The 18067-nt window shown below is 38.5% G+C and overlaps 1 protein-coding gene across 2 annotated transcripts in view; it reads left to right on the forward strand.

Moving 5' to 3' along the window:
• Nucleotides 1-18067, forward strand: part of LOC131532186 (uncharacterized) — a 62150-nt gene that overhangs the window by 29449 nt on the left and 14634 nt on the right. The window contains exons 6-9 of one of the 2 annotated variants that reach the window (XM_058763669.1): nt 13383-13713; nt 13887-13988; nt 15879-15978; nt 16057-16131. The exons of the other annotated variant lie outside the window; for it this stretch is intronic. Coding sequence (XP_058619652.1) covers nt 13383-13655 — 273 coding nt within the window. The 3' untranslated portion in view covers nt 13656-13713; nt 13887-13988; nt 15879-15978; nt 16057-16131. The remainder of the gene's footprint in view (nt 1-13382; nt 13714-13886; nt 13989-15878; nt 15979-16056; nt 16132-18067) is intronic. 2 annotated transcript variants of the gene reach the window in all.

Raw genomic sequence — 18067 nt, forward strand, 5'->3', positions numbered from 1 at the left:
GATGGTTTTTAATCTTTTCCAGGCTATTTTTGAATTGTTCCTTATCTGCATGAAACATTAGCTGCAGAGTGAGGCTGTGAAAATATGATCCTCCAGCCCCTGGCTTTACATATTTATTTCATGCCAAAGGTGGGATAAAGCTGGCGGGAAAAGTAAATTATGAATCTACCTCAGTTTTTTTTTTTTTTTTTTTTTCTGTGGTGGCAAACTCAATGCTTTATCTGGGAAGAGAGTTACAAAGCCAGAAGACGTACAGTCTCACACATTAGATTTATCACCATGGAAAAGAGATATATAGAGAGATGCATATTTTCCATTTCAGAAGTAGATAAGAAGAGCTCGCTTCCTGTTTGACGTGATCGAAAGCTGACAGCCATGTCTTGTCTAAAATTACCTGCTCCTCTGAAGGAATGGCACTTGAAAATGACATATACTCTGATCTCTGGTAGTACATTCAGACCTGTAGCTCTCTTGTGTTGCGCTACATGAGTTACATAGGTGTTTATATACACTATCTGCCTTCTGGAATATTCATACATATTTATTTTCTATGGGCTCAAAACGATGATGGCAGCATTGACAGGGTTATCATTTTCCTTCTGCTTTAATAGCCATCAGCGCTTCCAAAAACATTCCCCCGATAAATACATTTTTTAGGGGTGAGAGACATTCGCTGGCAATGAGAGAACGACTGTGACAGGCCCATTGCTGATGATGATTTAAATGGCTAATGCAATCTGCCTCCAAAATGGAGGCCTGTCGCTGGGCAGACAGTTCAGACGTGTCTGTGACAAGAAATGACTGGGATATTACAAAAGCCTGTGAACCAGAACCAGCAGCCGCCATTTAGCGAGGCAGGGAGCCGGCTGATGAGTGACAGGTGAAAATGTTGACACAAGCCTTCCAAATAGCCCTTCGAACAAATTAGTTTGGCCCGCCATAATTGACACAATAAGGGGGCTTATAGCAGGAATAAATATTTGCAGGGGTAAATATATTTGACTGATGTTGCCTGTGGTTCTTTACAGCATTTGATTTGTAGCCAGTGCATCTTTGTGTTTTGATTTGAACTTCCAGCAACTAAACAAGCTTTGAAAGTTTGACAGCTGAAAGTGCAATAGCTATCAGATTTCATGTTTTCATGAGATGGAGAAAAATTAAATCCTTTTTTGCAGTGATAAACACAATGTCAAAAACATCTAAGCAACATATGTACTTTTTTGCATGATATATATATAATTCCAAATGAGCTTGCTAAACGGCATGAAAGTTGTCAGACGAGTACTGAATTGTCATTGCTGTGAGATCAAGCACTTATGACTGCAATTCTGTAAAGAAAAGAAAAGTAGACCGTACTATTGGGATGCATGAATTAGCGGTACAACATCGGTTATTAACTTTATCAGTATCAGACAATATTGTATAATTTATTGTAGGTGCTTATTTTCTCTTAATTTTTTACATGTTTGCTGCAGGGTTATTATACTTAGCTAAAGTAAAACCATAAAAACATTTTTGTTACTTGTTTAAATTAATAAATTAAAATTAATAAACTATAGACATTAAAAAATAACAAAAATACTAAAATTACTAAAAATGAAAATGAAATAATTAAAAATATTAATAAAAAAACTTTAATGTTATCTCAATGATACTATTGCTGTCATTTAATGCTATTTAAATTTTAATCTTTAAAAAACTAATTTAATAAAACTGTTAAATGTAATGGCAAATCTCAAAATTAATATTCACTATATGTATGTATGTATATATGTATGTATATATACAGTGCCCTTCATAAGTATTGGAACAGTAAAGACAAAACTGCTCTGTTTGCTGTGGAATCAAGAAATCTGTAAATATGTTTAAAAGATGAATATGAGACAAAACTATAAATGGTCACATTTTATTATTGGGCGTTTCAACACAGATGTTTTACCAGCTAAGAAGATCAACACTTCTAGAGTTTCATCTCCCTACCTGATGTGAACAGTAGCCTCACGGGTCTTTCTAAGTGATCAGCTGTGTCCTGTTGCATTTAATTCTTCAGATATTAAAAGCAGGGAATGTGTTGTATCAGTTATATCCATTGCTTCTGCATTCTGAGTCTTGCATTTGATGACGATACACACAAACCAGGATGAAGACGAGGGGGCTGACCTTGAGAGAAAAGCAAGCAATTTGGATGCTAAAAGAAAAGAGGAAGTCAGTTAGAGCTATTGCAAAAACAAAGGGCATGGAGAAATCAAGAGTTTGGAAACCACCGGCGACAACAGCAGCCAATAACGACCTTATGGCCTGAGAAAAACAACAGCAGTTGATGACAGACAAATCATAAAAGCTGTGAAAATGAACCCTAAAATACATGTCTATAAAATCACCAACAAGCTCCAGAAAGCTGGGGTGATGCTCTGACAATCTACTGTCCTCAGGAGACTTTGACACAGAATTACAGATGCTACACAGCAAGATACAAACCTCTGACCAGCTCCAAAAATAGATAGGCAAGAGAGTTTTGAAAAGTTTTATGGACAGATGAGACAAAGATGAACCTTTATCTAAGTGATGGGAAAACAAAAGTGTGGAGAAAAAAGGGAACTGCAAATGATCCTAAGCGTACAACCTCATCTGTAAAGCATGGGCACACATGGCTGTCTCTGGAACAGGCCCTCTTAACTTTAATGATGACTTAATGTCTAAAGATAGCAGAATGAATTTGGAAGGGTACAAAACCATCTTGGCTACCAATATTATACAGGTGCATCTCAATAAATTAGAATGTCGTGGAAAAGTTCATTTATTTCAGTAATTCAACTCAAATTGTGAAACTCGTGTATTAAATAAATTCAATGCACACAGACTGAAGTAGTTTAAGTGTTTGGTTCTTTTAATTGTGATGATTTTGGCTCACATTTAACAAAAACCCACCAATTCACTATCTCAACAAATTAGAATACTTCATAAGACCAATTAAAAAAAAACATTTTTAGTGAATTGTTGGCCTTCTGGAAAGTATGTTCATTTACTGTATATGTACTCAATACTTGGTAGGGGCTCCTTTTGCTTTAATTACTGCCTCAATTCGGCGTGGCATGGAGGTGATCAGTTTGTGGCACTGCTGAGGTGGTATGGAAGCCCAGGTTTCTTTGACAGTGGCCTTCAGCTCATCTACATTTTTTGGTCTCTTGTTTCTCATTTTCCTCTAGACAATTTCCTCTTCCTCAGGTCTGGTGAGTTTGCTGACCAGTCAAGCACACCAACACCATGGTCATTTAACCAACTTTTGGTGCTTTTGGCAGTGTGGGCAGGTGCTGGAAAATGAAATCAGCATCTTTAAAAAGCTGGTCAGAAGAAGGAAGCAGACGTTGTCTGTGGTTCCAGAGTGGCTTAACAAAAGGAATATGACAACTGTAGCCAAATTCCTTGACACGGCTGTGTGTGGTGGCTCTTGATGCCTTGACCCCAGCCTCAGTCCATTCCTTGTGAAGTTCACCCAAATTCTTGAATCGATTTTGCTTGACAATCCTCATAAGGCTGCGGTTCTCTCGGTTGGTTGTGCATCTTTTTCTTCCACACTTTTTCCTTCCACTCAACTTTCTGTTAACATGCTTGGATACAGCACTCTGTGAACAGCCAGCTTCTTTGGCAATGAATGTTTGTGGCTTACCCTCCTTGTGAAGGGTGTCAATGATTGTCTTCTGGACAACTGTCAGATCAGCAGTCTTCCCCATGATTGTGTAGCCTAGTGAACCAAACTGAGAGACCATTCTGAAGGCTCAGGAAACCTTTGCAGGTGTTTCGAGTTGATTAGCTGATTGGCATGTCACCATATTCTGATTTGTTAAGAGAGTGAATTGGTGGGTTTTCGTTAATTGTGAGCCAAAATCATCACAATTAAAAGAACCAAAGACTTAAACTACTTCAGTCTGTGTGCATTGAATTTATTTAATACACGAGTTTCACAATTTGAGTTGAATTACTGAAATAAATGAACTTTTCCACGACATTCTAATTTATTGAGATGCACCTGTATATAAGAAAATGCCACCAGACTCATCAGAAAACGCTTCATATTGCATCAATGACCCAAAACACTCTGCCAGTTCAGTCAAGGAATTTATAATGGCAAAGAAATGGAAAGTCTTAGATTGCCCAAATCAATCTCCAGATTTAAATCCGATTGAACATGAATTTCACCAGCTGAAGAGGAGAGTAAAGGCAGAAACTCCCCAAAACAAGCAACAGTTGGAATTGGCTGCATTAAAGGCTGGGAAATCATTTCAAAGGATAAGACCAAGAGTCTGGTGATGTCTATGGGTCGCAGACTCACTGCTGTGATTGCACGCAAAGGATCTGCAACTAAATAATAACTCTTTTAATCTTTTACGTCTCCCTGGGTAGGGGAAATCCGCTGAAGTTTACTTCACTTCGGAACATTCATTCACGGATTTGCGCTGCGCAGCGTCTTTACACACGGACAAAACTTACTAGAGAAGTGTGACATAACATACCTCTGTAAATAAATACTATTTAAATTTATGTCTCGCACACTTTAATGCCCTTTGTATGGAACATATACGCTCGCTTCGAACTATAATCATGGCGGAATATCCGGTGATGTCCACTTTGCAGGGCGCTTACGGTCGAATAGAACAAACGTCGCACGTAATAAGAGATGCATATGAAATGTGCAGAGCAGGGGGTGCGAGAACCACTGATGTAGCCTATTGTAGTAAATTTGTCTCTGGTATTCTGGTCTGTGAGCTTATATGCGTGCAGGGGGCGTGGCTTTAGACGGCGATTGCAGGGAGGGTGGGATGTTTGCTTTCAGTGCTATCAGGCTAAGTTAGCATTTTCCAAGATCTCCTACTGCACCTTGAAGTTCAACAGTCCCAATACTTATGCTCACGTCAAATAGTGGGATGAACTCTGAAAGTGCTGTCCTTTTTATTTAGTTAAAAATGTATGTGTTGAAACAGCTAATAATAAAATGTGACATTCTGTAGTTTTGTCTCATATTCATCTTTTAATCATATTTGCAAATGTCTTGACTCCAAAGCAAGCAGAGCAATTTTGTCTTTACTGTTCCAATACTTATGGAGGGCACTGTATACACACACACACACACACACACACACGTGTATATATATACATACATACAAATGTATCAATTTTGGCCCATATTGATTAATTTATTGTACATGCTCATTTCTCCTATTTTTACATTTATTGTAGGTATAGAATAATCATCAGCATATCAGTATCGGCCATAATATTAGTGCATCCCTAGTCAAGCATATGAAAATCAAGTCTGAAGTACAGTGTGAATTTAGCTGAATTTCCTCCTCATATCTTGCATCATAATGGAATTTTCCATGAGGTAGCACAGCAGAGCTGAGAGATCAGGAATGTGAGCAGGATGGGACTTGCCGCCTTTCCTCTGGAATCTTACCTGCAAGAACCAACTCCGTTTTTACAGCGCTTGACTGGGCCGCACCTCTGCTAAGATCGGGTCTGAGGCCTCAGAGCCCCATTTCATGTTTCATTAGAGTCCTAATTATCTGTCCTCCTAATTACACCACCCCAGATTTCAAAGCAAAGCTCATTTGTGTCGTAGCGAGAGGCGATTAACACAAACCTCATAGAATGTTGAACAAATCCCCCAACACAACATGAAGCACTTCACACACTAACCTCAGCATGTGATGGAAGATAGTCCCGTATATGTCACTCAGAGCTCTTCATTATCATGATTATAATTGTAGAACATAATATTTAACTGCCACAATAGCATGAATCGCTCATTACACAGATGAGGACTCGCAATGTGTTTATTTAATGATCAAACCTCGTAGATCCATGTAATCTTGAGAAGAGATAAGGCAACGTAACAATAGAAGAGGAATTATGAATAAATGCACGTGCAGAAAAGAGAGTGAGTGTGTTTGGATTGCTATTTAGGGTGCGGAAAACATCACTTGTCTACTTGAAGAGCGTTAAAGTTTTTCCTCCAGAAATTCAGTTCACAATTTTCTTTCTGCACTTTTACCCGCAACCCATAATACAGAGATTGATGCAGGCTTATAGCGATTCAGACCACCTACGGTCATTCTGCGCAGTGCAGAGGTGGCACATGAGACGCTGCTTTATTGTTATGGGGCCAGGGTTCAGGCTGTTATGTCACCGTTCTGGACTGAGGAACAACACCCGATACGTCTCCGGCTTTGTTCACAGCCTGGAGCTCTAATGAAAGTTCAGGGCTCATCAGCTCATTCATTCTCATCGCTGTGAAAGATCTTTCCAGTAGTAATGGAGCAGAATTTAAATCTAATAGGTGTGGAGTATTTGTTTAAACCAAGCTTTTCGCCTTGGCTATTATCCCTCTGTTGCTATTATTGGAGAAATGTGGCTGAGATCTGCTTTGTATTACATTTTAGAGATTCTGAGAGGCTACTGAAATGAATGCCAATGTGTTTCTTGCTCTTAAAAGATGAAAAATGTTGGGAAATCTGAGTATTTAATCTACTAAAGGTCAAATTGTGTTTGTAATATCTATTGTTTTTTTGCTGCTTTGCTTTTGAATTAATATTGATTTTTCATATGAATGTCTTTTGAATGTCTCAAAAGAAGATCCAGAAGTGCAAGAATATGCTTTTTGTGATTGGCATGTGTTCTTGCAGTTCAGTCAGTGAGAGTCACAGTAGCGCCATCTCTTGGTACGCTTCTAAAATTGCTGTGGCGCCTCTCCATTCAAGATAAATGTAAAACTATTTTGGATGTCTTTACTGTTTTATTATGCAAATAGGCTTTGTTATGTCTGATTATGCAGATTTTGGGGATGGAAATGTCTTATGCATTGCCAGTCATATTGCATTTCATATTACTCTTTCTATCTGAATCTATCTTTATCTCTCATCATTAGTTTCTAAAGGAGAAGCCATTAATATGTTTTGGAATTGTGCTTATGTATTAAAATTATGACGGTTTCTCATAATTGCAACTTTATTTAATTACAATTGCATCTTTCCATCTCCTGAAAAAAGGATAATGTTTATTTTGAACTTTTTCAGTTGTCTTTATTTTTTACTGTGACATTTGTGATGTTAATTCTTGTGGATGTAAATTTAGCTCACCAATATTTTATGTCACATAACTGTGTGTTATTTCTCATAACTGTGGATATATCTCAGTTGGGTTGTGTTTGTGTAACTGTTTAACATTTGTGATTTTAATTACAAATTTCTTGTAATTGTGAATGTATGTCTCACATGTATATGCTCTTTTACCTGTATATCTTATATTGTTTTTTGTATTTTTCACAAATGCAACTTTCCACCCCCCAACCCCCAAAAAGTTAATTTTAAACTCTCAGTTACCTTTTTTTATTTATTTTTTCCCTATATGGTGGAGACAGGCTTCCAAATATCCAATATACTAGCCTAACTTGTTCTGAGAACATAACCTGCGAAGTCTTTTATGCTTCTGAGGACTGAGCATCAGTCAGACAAATTAGCCACGACTAACAATGTTTATGTAAATACCGTCTGAATACACATGACTTTTTCCGAATGACAGGCAAATGGCAGAGAGCTGCTTCCCTCCACTCGTAATGAGAAAAATAAATAAATAAATTGAGTTAACGAGCAGAGATGAATTCTCTCCTCTGCAGTTGCCATAGCTTCAGAGCTGAAGGATTTCTCATGTTAGGGATGTTTCATAATGTGGAGTCTGGTCTAATTAGAAGCAGATAATTTCTGTTGTACTAATTGTAGTCTTTAGTAATTAGTGAAGGAGTTACTTTAGAGACAGTTGCTCAAAGATTTGTTTAATATGGTGCCCATTAACAAACTTGAAAGCAGAGTTTCTAATTAACAACTTTACAGCTTCTAATTCAAGTGCTGTCGGTGGTATCTGATATATAGTATTCGCCTGCAGTCTTTCCCATCAAGCTCGCAGGTAATCAGCAACATTAATTCTGCTGTGTGCAGAGTTTTAATTGAACTATCTATTGTGCTAAGGAGATTTGTGCAAGTTGGCTAGTGTGTCTTCGTGTTCTCTCTTTCTCACCTGAGTGAAAGACATCTGTTATATAACGAGCGTAATAACATAATGTGTTGCATGTGATCAATTAGTGGCTGCCCACATGTTTGTGAATGTGCTAAATGTGTCTTCAAAATATCATATCAGATCAGATTTTTAATTAGAGCAAAGCTATACACTATATACTGTTTGATTTTTAAAATGTCTGAAATCGTACGCATTATGCAATAAGGGATTTAAACATTAGTTTACTACATTATTGATAGTAACGTGCTTGTTTAATCAAGCAATTGGTGTTTAGGTGTCATTTCAGAAACGGATGATTTTTTTGCATTTTTAATCCATTTTTAATATTGCTTTCAGTGAAATCCAGTTCATTCATTACACCAGATATGTAGGATCAAGTCGAACGTGTTGCTTTATAGGATACATACCCCATGTCCAAAAATGTTTCTTTCTAAATACTTATGATTTATCACAATAAAGTGCTATATAAAATGCACTTGGAGCACTGGGGTAAGACAAACGATACCGGACTTGGGAGACAGGGAAACACAGGGCTGAAGAACTGAAACACAGACGGAGACTAATAATGAACTAATAACAATGACAGGAACAGGAAACGGGAAGGACCAAATATGGGCATGGAGCACATGGGGAACACAACACAAGTCTGACACTACTGTATTTTTGACCAATATTTTAAAATTTATTTTTAAATTTGTATGACTTATTTCTTCGGTAGATATTTTGAAAAGCACTGGGGACCAAACAAGATTGAACTTCACTTTCTTCTTCTTCTTTAATTTTATGTACCAAAATGCTGAGATATTTTTCAAAATATCTTCGTGTTCCACCGAAGAAAGTAAGTCACATGGGTTTGGAACAACATAAGGGTGAGTAAATAGAGCCAGATTCTTTATGTTTTGGGTGAACTATCTTTTATAGTAAGACCTTCATTGACCAAGCAGTGCGCTCTGGATGTATGCTGCAGATTTTGGCAAATGATGTAGAAAAGATGCATACTGTGCACAGTTCATACTGCAAAAATCTTCCACATCATGTGGCCGTATTTCATTTTGCACATACGTCAGGACGCTATCGTCATACCTTAACACTTCACACTGTCTGTGTGATTAGATCCCACACTAGCCTGCGCTTCCTCCTGCTCTATTTATTGCTCTCAGCTTGCCTCTCGTCTTCGGTGGCGAAGCTCAGAGAAACTCAGGCAGCACGCCTCCGAAAACACCGGAGGAGATTAGCCTCCATTTACTCCTCAATCAGCTCCCACTTTGTCCGGACTCTGACATGTAATTTGATTTCATCTTTGCCTCACGCTGGCGAGTTTGCACCTGAAGTCTGCCTCCAATTAAGATGGAGGTGCCGGGGACGCGTCGAGCAAGCAGACTGAGAATTATGGGATTTCGCAGCGTGTTCCAGCTTGGCTAAAATCCCTTCCTCTCTACAATTATCAGAAAAGTGTGCCGCCTTCTTGTTCATCTGCTTGATAGTGGCACTTTTCAGCGCACGGTGTTAATGAGAGCGCATGAATAAAGAATAAGATGGATGCCACTAATCCTGACAAAAAAGTAATCAGCTATTCAGGAGCGAGAGGGAGACAGAGAGAGAATCTCTTGATTGCTTTTGCCTGCAATCAACAAAAACACAGAGATGCCAGTGAGTCAGATATTGAGTGATTGTTCTGGACCTGCTCCTAATGAGAGATTTTTCTCACTCCCTGCAGAAACCGAGAGATGCCAGAACAAAAGAGGGAGGGTGTGTTGTTAAGACCACTTAGATGAAGAGTTGCCGCATGCCTTGGTGTAAAAAATATTGATGTTTTCTTTCACGGCATGTGTAATGAAGTAGTGAGCTGATCTGACCTGCGTAGAGGATTTTTCTTTTGTATATTTCGTCACACGCAAAGCATGCGTGTACTAGTTTCAGTCTTTTGATTAGTGAAAGTGTCAGTCTGAGGTTTAGCAATCACGCGTGATACCTGTCATTACCACTGATATCACCCTGACCGATATTAGAGATAAACATTGTGGGATGCAGGGAATTTGCGAATGGCTTTTTCTTGGTTACAAGTATAGTGTAAATGCTACTTGAAATGATAAAGATAACATTATAACAGAGTTATTTTTTTCAGTTCATATCACTCCGCTTGTCTGTGTTTACATGTTCCAGACAGACTGTCAGTCTTTGTGTTAGTGGTGGGATTTTTCAGTAGATCTTTCTGCAGGTTATACAGAAGTTATGCCAGAAGGTGGTGACAAATGACTTTCTTTATAAGTGAATTTTTGAGTCATTCACTTAACTGATTCTTTCAAAACCAGCATTTCATTCAGGAACTAAAGTAGTGACTTTCTTTATAAGTGATTCACTGAATTAATCACTTAATTCCGATGTGGTATAGGTAAAAAAAAAAATAGACATAGTTACTGGCAATATTTATCTAAAAATGTTACTCAGTATTAACTATATTCTGTATTAATCTGTACTTGCATTTCAGTTATTGGTTTGAATATCAGCACAGCTGTTGTTTAGTTCTTATTTATGTACTTAATAAGCTAATTGTTAACGATTTTATTTTTTAATTAATTGCAATTAATTATAATTATAAATTATAAATATATTATAATTACAGAATATAAATGTATTGTCTTATATACCATATGTTGACTGTGTGTTTGAAAATGTATACATAAAGTGTGTGAGTGTAAATAACTATATATATGTAACTGTAACTATATATATATATATAGTTTTTTTCTTTATCTCTGTCTATCTAAACTCATAGATGGATAGATAGACAGATGTACGGATACAATAGATAGATGGATATAGATAGATAGATAGATAGATAGATAGATAGATAAAGTAATACTTTGTAACTGTTATTAAAAATAACCAGAATTAATCAATCATATTTTATCAGTAAAATTATGCATTTAAGTGTGATAATAATTGTAATTAATAAATCATAGCCATGCTGATATTCAATTGTGTTAGTGCAATTACACAAACACTTATTTATTCTCAAAGGATGAAGCATTGTAGGATTTAAGAGTGACAAAAACCTCCTTGAAAGCTTTGCCTCATGTTCCAGGAGCTTATTTAAGGGACATTTAGTTCCGGGTTACTGTCCTTTTTGGTGTGTGAAGAGGAAGATTATGTTACCTATCTGTACAGTGAAGGAAGGACAAAATTAGGTCCCTTTCTGGCACTTGATTTTTTTCCCTCCTTCATATGGCAACTTTTTGCTAGCGCTGCAGAAAATTGGATTCTCTGCAACTTTTGAAAGGTACAAATGCTACGTGCTCTGGGTTTGCCTCATAAGACTAGAAAGAGAGAGAGACTGAGTTCTTAGGAGGTGTTTTCCCCAGGCTGCGGGAGACACATAAAAACGAATGATGGCAATATTAGCTCGGCAACCGGGCTGATGTTATTGCGTTTTTATGCGCCTGGGGAAATCACCTTGTCTGTGGCAGCAGAAAATGATTATTGAGAGCTAATAGGGTGAAATGTTTAATATAAAGGATAGAACAGACGAAATCATTCACTGCTCCACAGGGAGCAAATTAAGAAGGAGAGATTGTGAAGGTGTGCGACAATGCGGTAGAAAGATGGTGCTTATTACTGCAGCGGCAGTTGGATGTTGCACCTTTACAGGAGCACAAAGCACAGAGCAACACTTAAGAGACCGACCGCCCATGTCCCTCACTTCCTTTGTTAGGTTAAAAAAAGCCAGTTAGGCTTGTTTACAGGTGAATTTGATGTAATTGTTTCTGTCCCTCGAGGACCTGCAGAGGTCAGGGAGTTTCTTTAAAAAAGATGAAGGCATTTTATCATAAAAACAAGTGTGTGAGCCAAATATAATTTCTTTATGGCTTATATCTTCAGTAATAATACCCCCTTACTAGCCTATTTCAAATAATGTGCCTGTAAATATATAGAGAAACATCTGTTTCAGTAAGGGAACTGCTTAGAATAGCACATATAGCAATAATCAGCTCTGCTAATGGAATAGTTAATTTGTTTGCCACCTGTGCTGTGTGCCTTCTTCACCTTCTCCATTTGCTCTATTACTTGTTTTCTGCCATTTTCTCTATGTGAAAGTCTCATACTAGAATCTATTTCATTTCTTTTTTTCAGACTTTTCTATCTCAGATGGCTGGACGTTCAATATGGTCTTGTCATCTTGGTCAGTCTGCTTTCCTCTCTCTATCTTCCTCTGTCTCTCATCCTATGTCCATTTCATCTCGCAGGATACAGCAAAATATTTCCCCCCCTGTAATTCCTATTGTATTTTTACACCTGTGCTCTCAATATGGATGTCTTTTTTTCTTTTTCTTTTCTTTATAGACTGTAAAACAGACTGGAATCATTTACAACAGTACCCGAGGAGAATAAATTGTTGAATAAAGTCATTTTTGTTATATTTGCACACACAAAGTATTCTCATAGCTTCATAAAATTAAGGTTGAACCACTGACGTCACATGGACTATTTTAACGATGTCCTTACTACCTTTTTTGGCCTTGAACGTGTCAGTTGCGTTACTGTCTATGCAAGGTCAGAGAGCTCTCGGATTTTATAAAAAATATCTTCATTTGTGTTACGAAGGTAAACGAAGGTCTTACAGGTTTGGAACAACATGAGCGCGAGTAATTAATGACAGAATTTCAATTTCAATGTTCCAAAAGTGTGGAACGATTCTTCTTTTTGTGTAGTTAAACTATTTCTTTGAAGTAAAAAGGCAGACAAAAATTCTTTTCAATGTCACCATTCATTCCAGCCCAATCAATTTTTGCCACTGTGTGAGCATATTTTACCTATAAGGCACACTAATTAAGGTAAATCTCTAGTTTATTCCTTTGAAATATTGTAAAGATTGGCAGCAGTTACCAAGAGGTGCGGAGCTTAGCAAAGGATCTGTTATTATTACTCAACTCGGGTAACATTTCTAAAGAGTTGCTTGTTTGGAAGTTTGTATATGTGAAGATCAGAGGAAATTATGGAGTCCTTTATTGATCTGCTGTAGAACTTGATCAAAGCCACTAAAAGCAGATCCTGATCCCACAAGGTAAATTTGGCTGCAGTCGATATAAAGTATCTAAAAACACACATATAAATGCTCACATTAACAGATATTTCTTGATTTATGAGGGACAGATGTCTCCATCTAATATAGCTACATAGGTCAATAACAAAGGTGACCCACAGGGAGGCTTTTCTAAAGCATCTGACAGCCTGTGCCATACATAAAAATGTGTTTCAGTTGCTGTAATTAGCCTGTTCTGTAATTCAAATGTCATTTCGTACCCCAATGTTTTTAGTTGCTCTCTCAGGCATCGCATCTTATGTTTGAATGCATCGACGCAGTCCCCTCCTGCACCGGTCCCATGGCGGATCTCATTCTTGTTGACCTTCGGTGGGAGATGCCCTCTGTCCTTCTGCCGGAGAGTGAGGTAGGAGAAGTCGAGGAATTGGAGGGAGGGATGCATAATCTGCAGGTCTCAGGGGACGTTCTGCAGGTGTGCTCATCTGCTGGTTTCGAGAAAGAGAGAGAGAGTGACAGAGAGACCCAATTTTCCCCTCTCCTTCAGTGAAGGGCAGCCAAGAAGTCTCCAGAACAAGCGCAGGGGGTGGAAATATGGATTGGCTCAGGTAATGTTGAGAGCAAGCCCACATTATCACAATGGTGTGGATGAACATGTGCCGAATAATTCAGTCTGTCCTATTGCAAAAGGGCACGCAAAGTCAATTGATTTTAAAACATGCCGTTGTCAAAGTCTATATTGATACGTGACTGTATTTACAAGTCTGACAACTTCTGTTAGGTTGTAGAGTCAACAATCGCATGTCATTTTCACCATATCCTACATCGAGATCCATTCCATGTAACACCTGAGACTTCATCAGTATCTGTTTTGATTGAAAAGGTGAGTAAGCTCTTTGTATTTGCTGCCTGAACCCTGGTGCTCTTTTCCTGAGGGCCCATGTTCTTACCCTGAGCCCGGGTCACGCCAAGCCGGGTGTGAAGTCAGAGCTGAGTGGTGAGATCAAGAATGAACCACAGTGTGAGGTCGTTGCATTTACTCATGGTTAGTTTTTGCCTCTCAGGTGCACAGGCACTTGCCATAACACATTTCTTCCCATGTCGGCTACGCTGTATTGGACATCAAGCACAAGTGTTCTGTTCCAGGAGTTTGTTGACAGTGCAGTGTTTCTTATGCAAAAGAACATTATCCACTTTTGTTCAAATCAGTTTTCTTGAAGTCCTATCGGTTTTTGCTGTCCCAATTTAGTTTCACATGACCATTTACTGTCCTCATTTTGACCTTTATGCTAAGCACAAATCGCCCTAATGCATTGAGCGTCTGGCCGCAAATTGGATGTCCTGGTGCTACAAATAAGATGTCATTCCATTTTGGCAGCGAATCAGTTTTCTACCTCTAAAAATGACCCTGATGGAAAGCATTTGTGCTTAAGTTCTAGCATTGCATCATGCTTCATCATGAACATGCTGATATGTTTTCTGCAGTATCCATCAAACGTTGTATGTCAGATGGTCCTTTACACAGGCAGAGACAGGTCATTTATGACAGAACATTGCTTACGGGTACAATTACCTTCTTCCTTTCATTCGATTGCAGCATTTGACAAGAAGTGTATAATGTCCTAATTTTCATTGATAGTTACTGATTATATCTGTTCACTTGTGCAGTCAAACATTGCTCAATTATTGGTCGCTATTGCTTGTAAATCCTTGTTGAAAATTAAAAACTTTAAGTCATTTTATGGCTGCAAATCAGTGTAAAAGTAAGTGTGACTTAAAATTAAACTTTTAAAAATGATAATCAATATTTATATTTGTCCGCTTCCAAGCCTTGATTCGCTGTAAATATGGCAATACAGTGTCAATACAGTGAGTGCTTCCCATTTTTGTTTGTGTACCATATGTCTACATTTACAAAGAGCAAAGAAAATCATTTGTATTATGGTAAAGACTGCTCAGTGGTTGCTTTCACTTTTAATAGTCAAATCTCCATGAAAATTAAGAACTTTCAATCGTTTTATGGCTGCAAATCAATGAAGCGTACCTTTTTACACTTCGATTTCTACGTGTCAGATTTGATGCTTTAGTAGGTTGTAAATGTGTTCTGTTAATATGCTTTTGTTGTAGACGTCAATACTGTGACAGTTTCCCATTTCAATGTATGATCTTTTTTCATTGTCTACAGTATGTAAACATTTTGTTCATTTGTACATACGTAGTACATGCTTATTTCAGAAAAGCAAGGCAAATCCTGTTTTCCATAATACAGCCCTTTAAAATTTGCAGTTGAAATCTTGTTATTCCAGTTATTCAAGCCCTGCTTCTCAGTACAGTGGTCGGGCTCAAGGACAAAGTTGCACCCTAATGTATTATTAATCCTATTCATCAGCGCTGTTCTCACTGGTGTGATGACGTGTGTAATATTTTCAGGAATTAGACAGTATGCTGCCATTAAGCTGATAAAATTATAATATCATGAGTAATATTATAATGCATAATTAATGTTATAATGGATAATAGTATAACACTGTTAATTATGTATGGTGTTTTGACAGATGCACGGATTTGTACAAAAATCAATGCATGCTTTATAAATCTGAATTTAAATAATTTAAAATGGCCATATAATTAAAATATATATATATATATTTTTTTTTTTTTTTTTTTTTTTTTATTTATTTGTAATCAGCATCAAATTTATGTATTTATATTAATATATCAATTATATTTGAATTGTTATAAAATAGCAGGCTAACACAAGAATTTCTTGCAGATGGCCCTTTTGGGTGTTAATGTTTCTATCCAGGACAGTGTGTCATCCACAAAACCCTTGAAGCACCGTTAAGTGTCACGACCTGCAGCATGTAGCCAAGGTGAGTGGGATTGTGGTTGGGGGCTGTAACTTTACTCAGACCCTCTACCCTGAATAATCTGTCTTTTTTTACCCTCAGACCCATGCAGATGGCCAGAAAATAGAGCAAAACTCACAAACATTTGATGAGAGGACAAAAAGTGCAAAGCATGCAGTTAAGTACATATTATATATATGAACTCTGTCTGTGTATATATAAACTTTATTGATGTTAACCTCCTAAATCTTATTGATAGCCACAGACCTCAGTGTAAGTCTTTCACTTTTAATATTTTATAATCTAGCGTACTCGGAATGATTTATTGCTTCATAATGAAGTTGAGGCGCCCATCTTCACTAAAGACAAATCAAATACACCACACTGATCTTTACTTTATAGAACCTCTTACATTTTGCAGCCATTGACTTATGAGTCACTCAATTTAACTGCAAGAAATTTATATATAAGAGCTGGAAGCTGTGCAGAATGCGAAATCATCCTTTGAAACATGTAAGTCTGGAATTACAGCCCTACGTTTCAAAGCCCGAGCGCTATAAACCACATCCGCCGTGGCACGAGGTTAATGAGAGGAGTTTGAAGATGCTTTATGGAAGATTTTATCCGGCAAATACACAAGCGCACACACGAAAAGGGATCCAGAGGAAAAATAGTCTACCCCGGGGTCTAAGCATACTCAATCAATGGCCCACAGAGAACCCGTGGCCAGAGGAATAGCTCTCGCTGTCTCATCTGTAGGGTTTTCATTCTCTTATTCTGCAGCCTGCCTCATTGTACATTTGCACAAATGCGCACACACACTGCTTTCCGTCGTCCATATGGCTTGAGAATCTACGAGAGCCTCTCGGTGCCGGGATGCCGCGCAAGACCGTGACGGCCAAGGCTTCTTCCTGCATCTCCCTCGAGGCTTGTGGAGACAGGCCTTCTTAAGCAATGCAGAAGTGGGACGGGACACCGGTTGTATCGGGGGGAAGCTGCAGCCAAGAATGCGTAATGCTGCCATAATGCCATCGAACTGGCGTCTTCATAAATGTCTGGCCCCCTGAGACACAACGAGCGCTGTGTGTTTTGTAAGTGAATATGTGTGTGCGTGTGTGGGCTACATGAATAAATGCATGTCCGGATCCACATGAAGAGCGTGGTCTGTTTGCTCATTATGTATGCGCCGTCGCGGGCTGGGCCGTCCTCAGGAGATGAAAGTTTGTAAACATGAATAATAATTAGGCTCAGGTCTTTGGGCAGGTAATCTGCATGCAAACTCCGCCACTATGTTTCGTTCATTTACTATTCATTTGGTTTCAGGGGTAGAACAACATTTGCATTTGGTGAGAACAGAGACATAGGTAACGTTTGATCTGCATTTGGGCCGAACAGGCTCGATCTCTTTTCTAATAGGATTTGAAGCGGATTAAACGCCGGCTCCAAAGGTAAAGCGACACTGTTGTCCACTGCGAACATCATATTGTCTGCGTATCTGCAAGTGTCTCTCGGCTAGGTTCGAGAGTAAACACCGCTATTTTGGTTCTGATTGAAAGCTTTTCTAAAGGTGAAAGGCATCTGAAGTGGAAAGGAGGCTTTTGTCCTTCAACATTTTGAGCGTAAAAGTGCCTGAGCGCTTGGCTTGAGTGACGTGCCGTAGGTTGCCGCACTGCGTTCAGGCAGCCATGGAGCATCGCAGGAGAAGCTAAATTAGAACTCCAGGGCTTCCAGGTTTAATGGAGGGCGGCTGTTGAGCTGACAAGTGAGGGCTTATTGACACATCGATATGGCGCTGATGATTAATTAAGAGCGCTGTGTGTGTTATCTGTCTCGGCTGAGATGTCCAATCTGGAGGTGACATTGGAACAGGAGTTCTACTTTTTCCTTCTCTCATCCACCGCTTTCCTTCGGTACACAGCAGCCAATATAGGTAAACAAACCTCTGCCCTCCCTCCTCCACCCCTCCTTTCTCCTCCATTTTACAGATAGGCCTAAGACTTTAATCCGGATCCAGTGACAAACTTATCCCCAGTCAATACGGTAAAGAGAACCTCCTATGAGGGATGTGTGCTCTGCTGAAAAGCTTGGCAGAAGAGGAAACATCCTGCATCTC

This window comes from Onychostoma macrolepis, chromosome 23 (assembly GCF_012432095.1).
Source record: "Onychostoma macrolepis isolate SWU-2019 chromosome 23, ASM1243209v1, whole genome shotgun sequence".
NCBI lineage: Eukaryota > Metazoa > Chordata > Actinopteri > Cypriniformes > Cyprinidae > Onychostoma > Onychostoma macrolepis.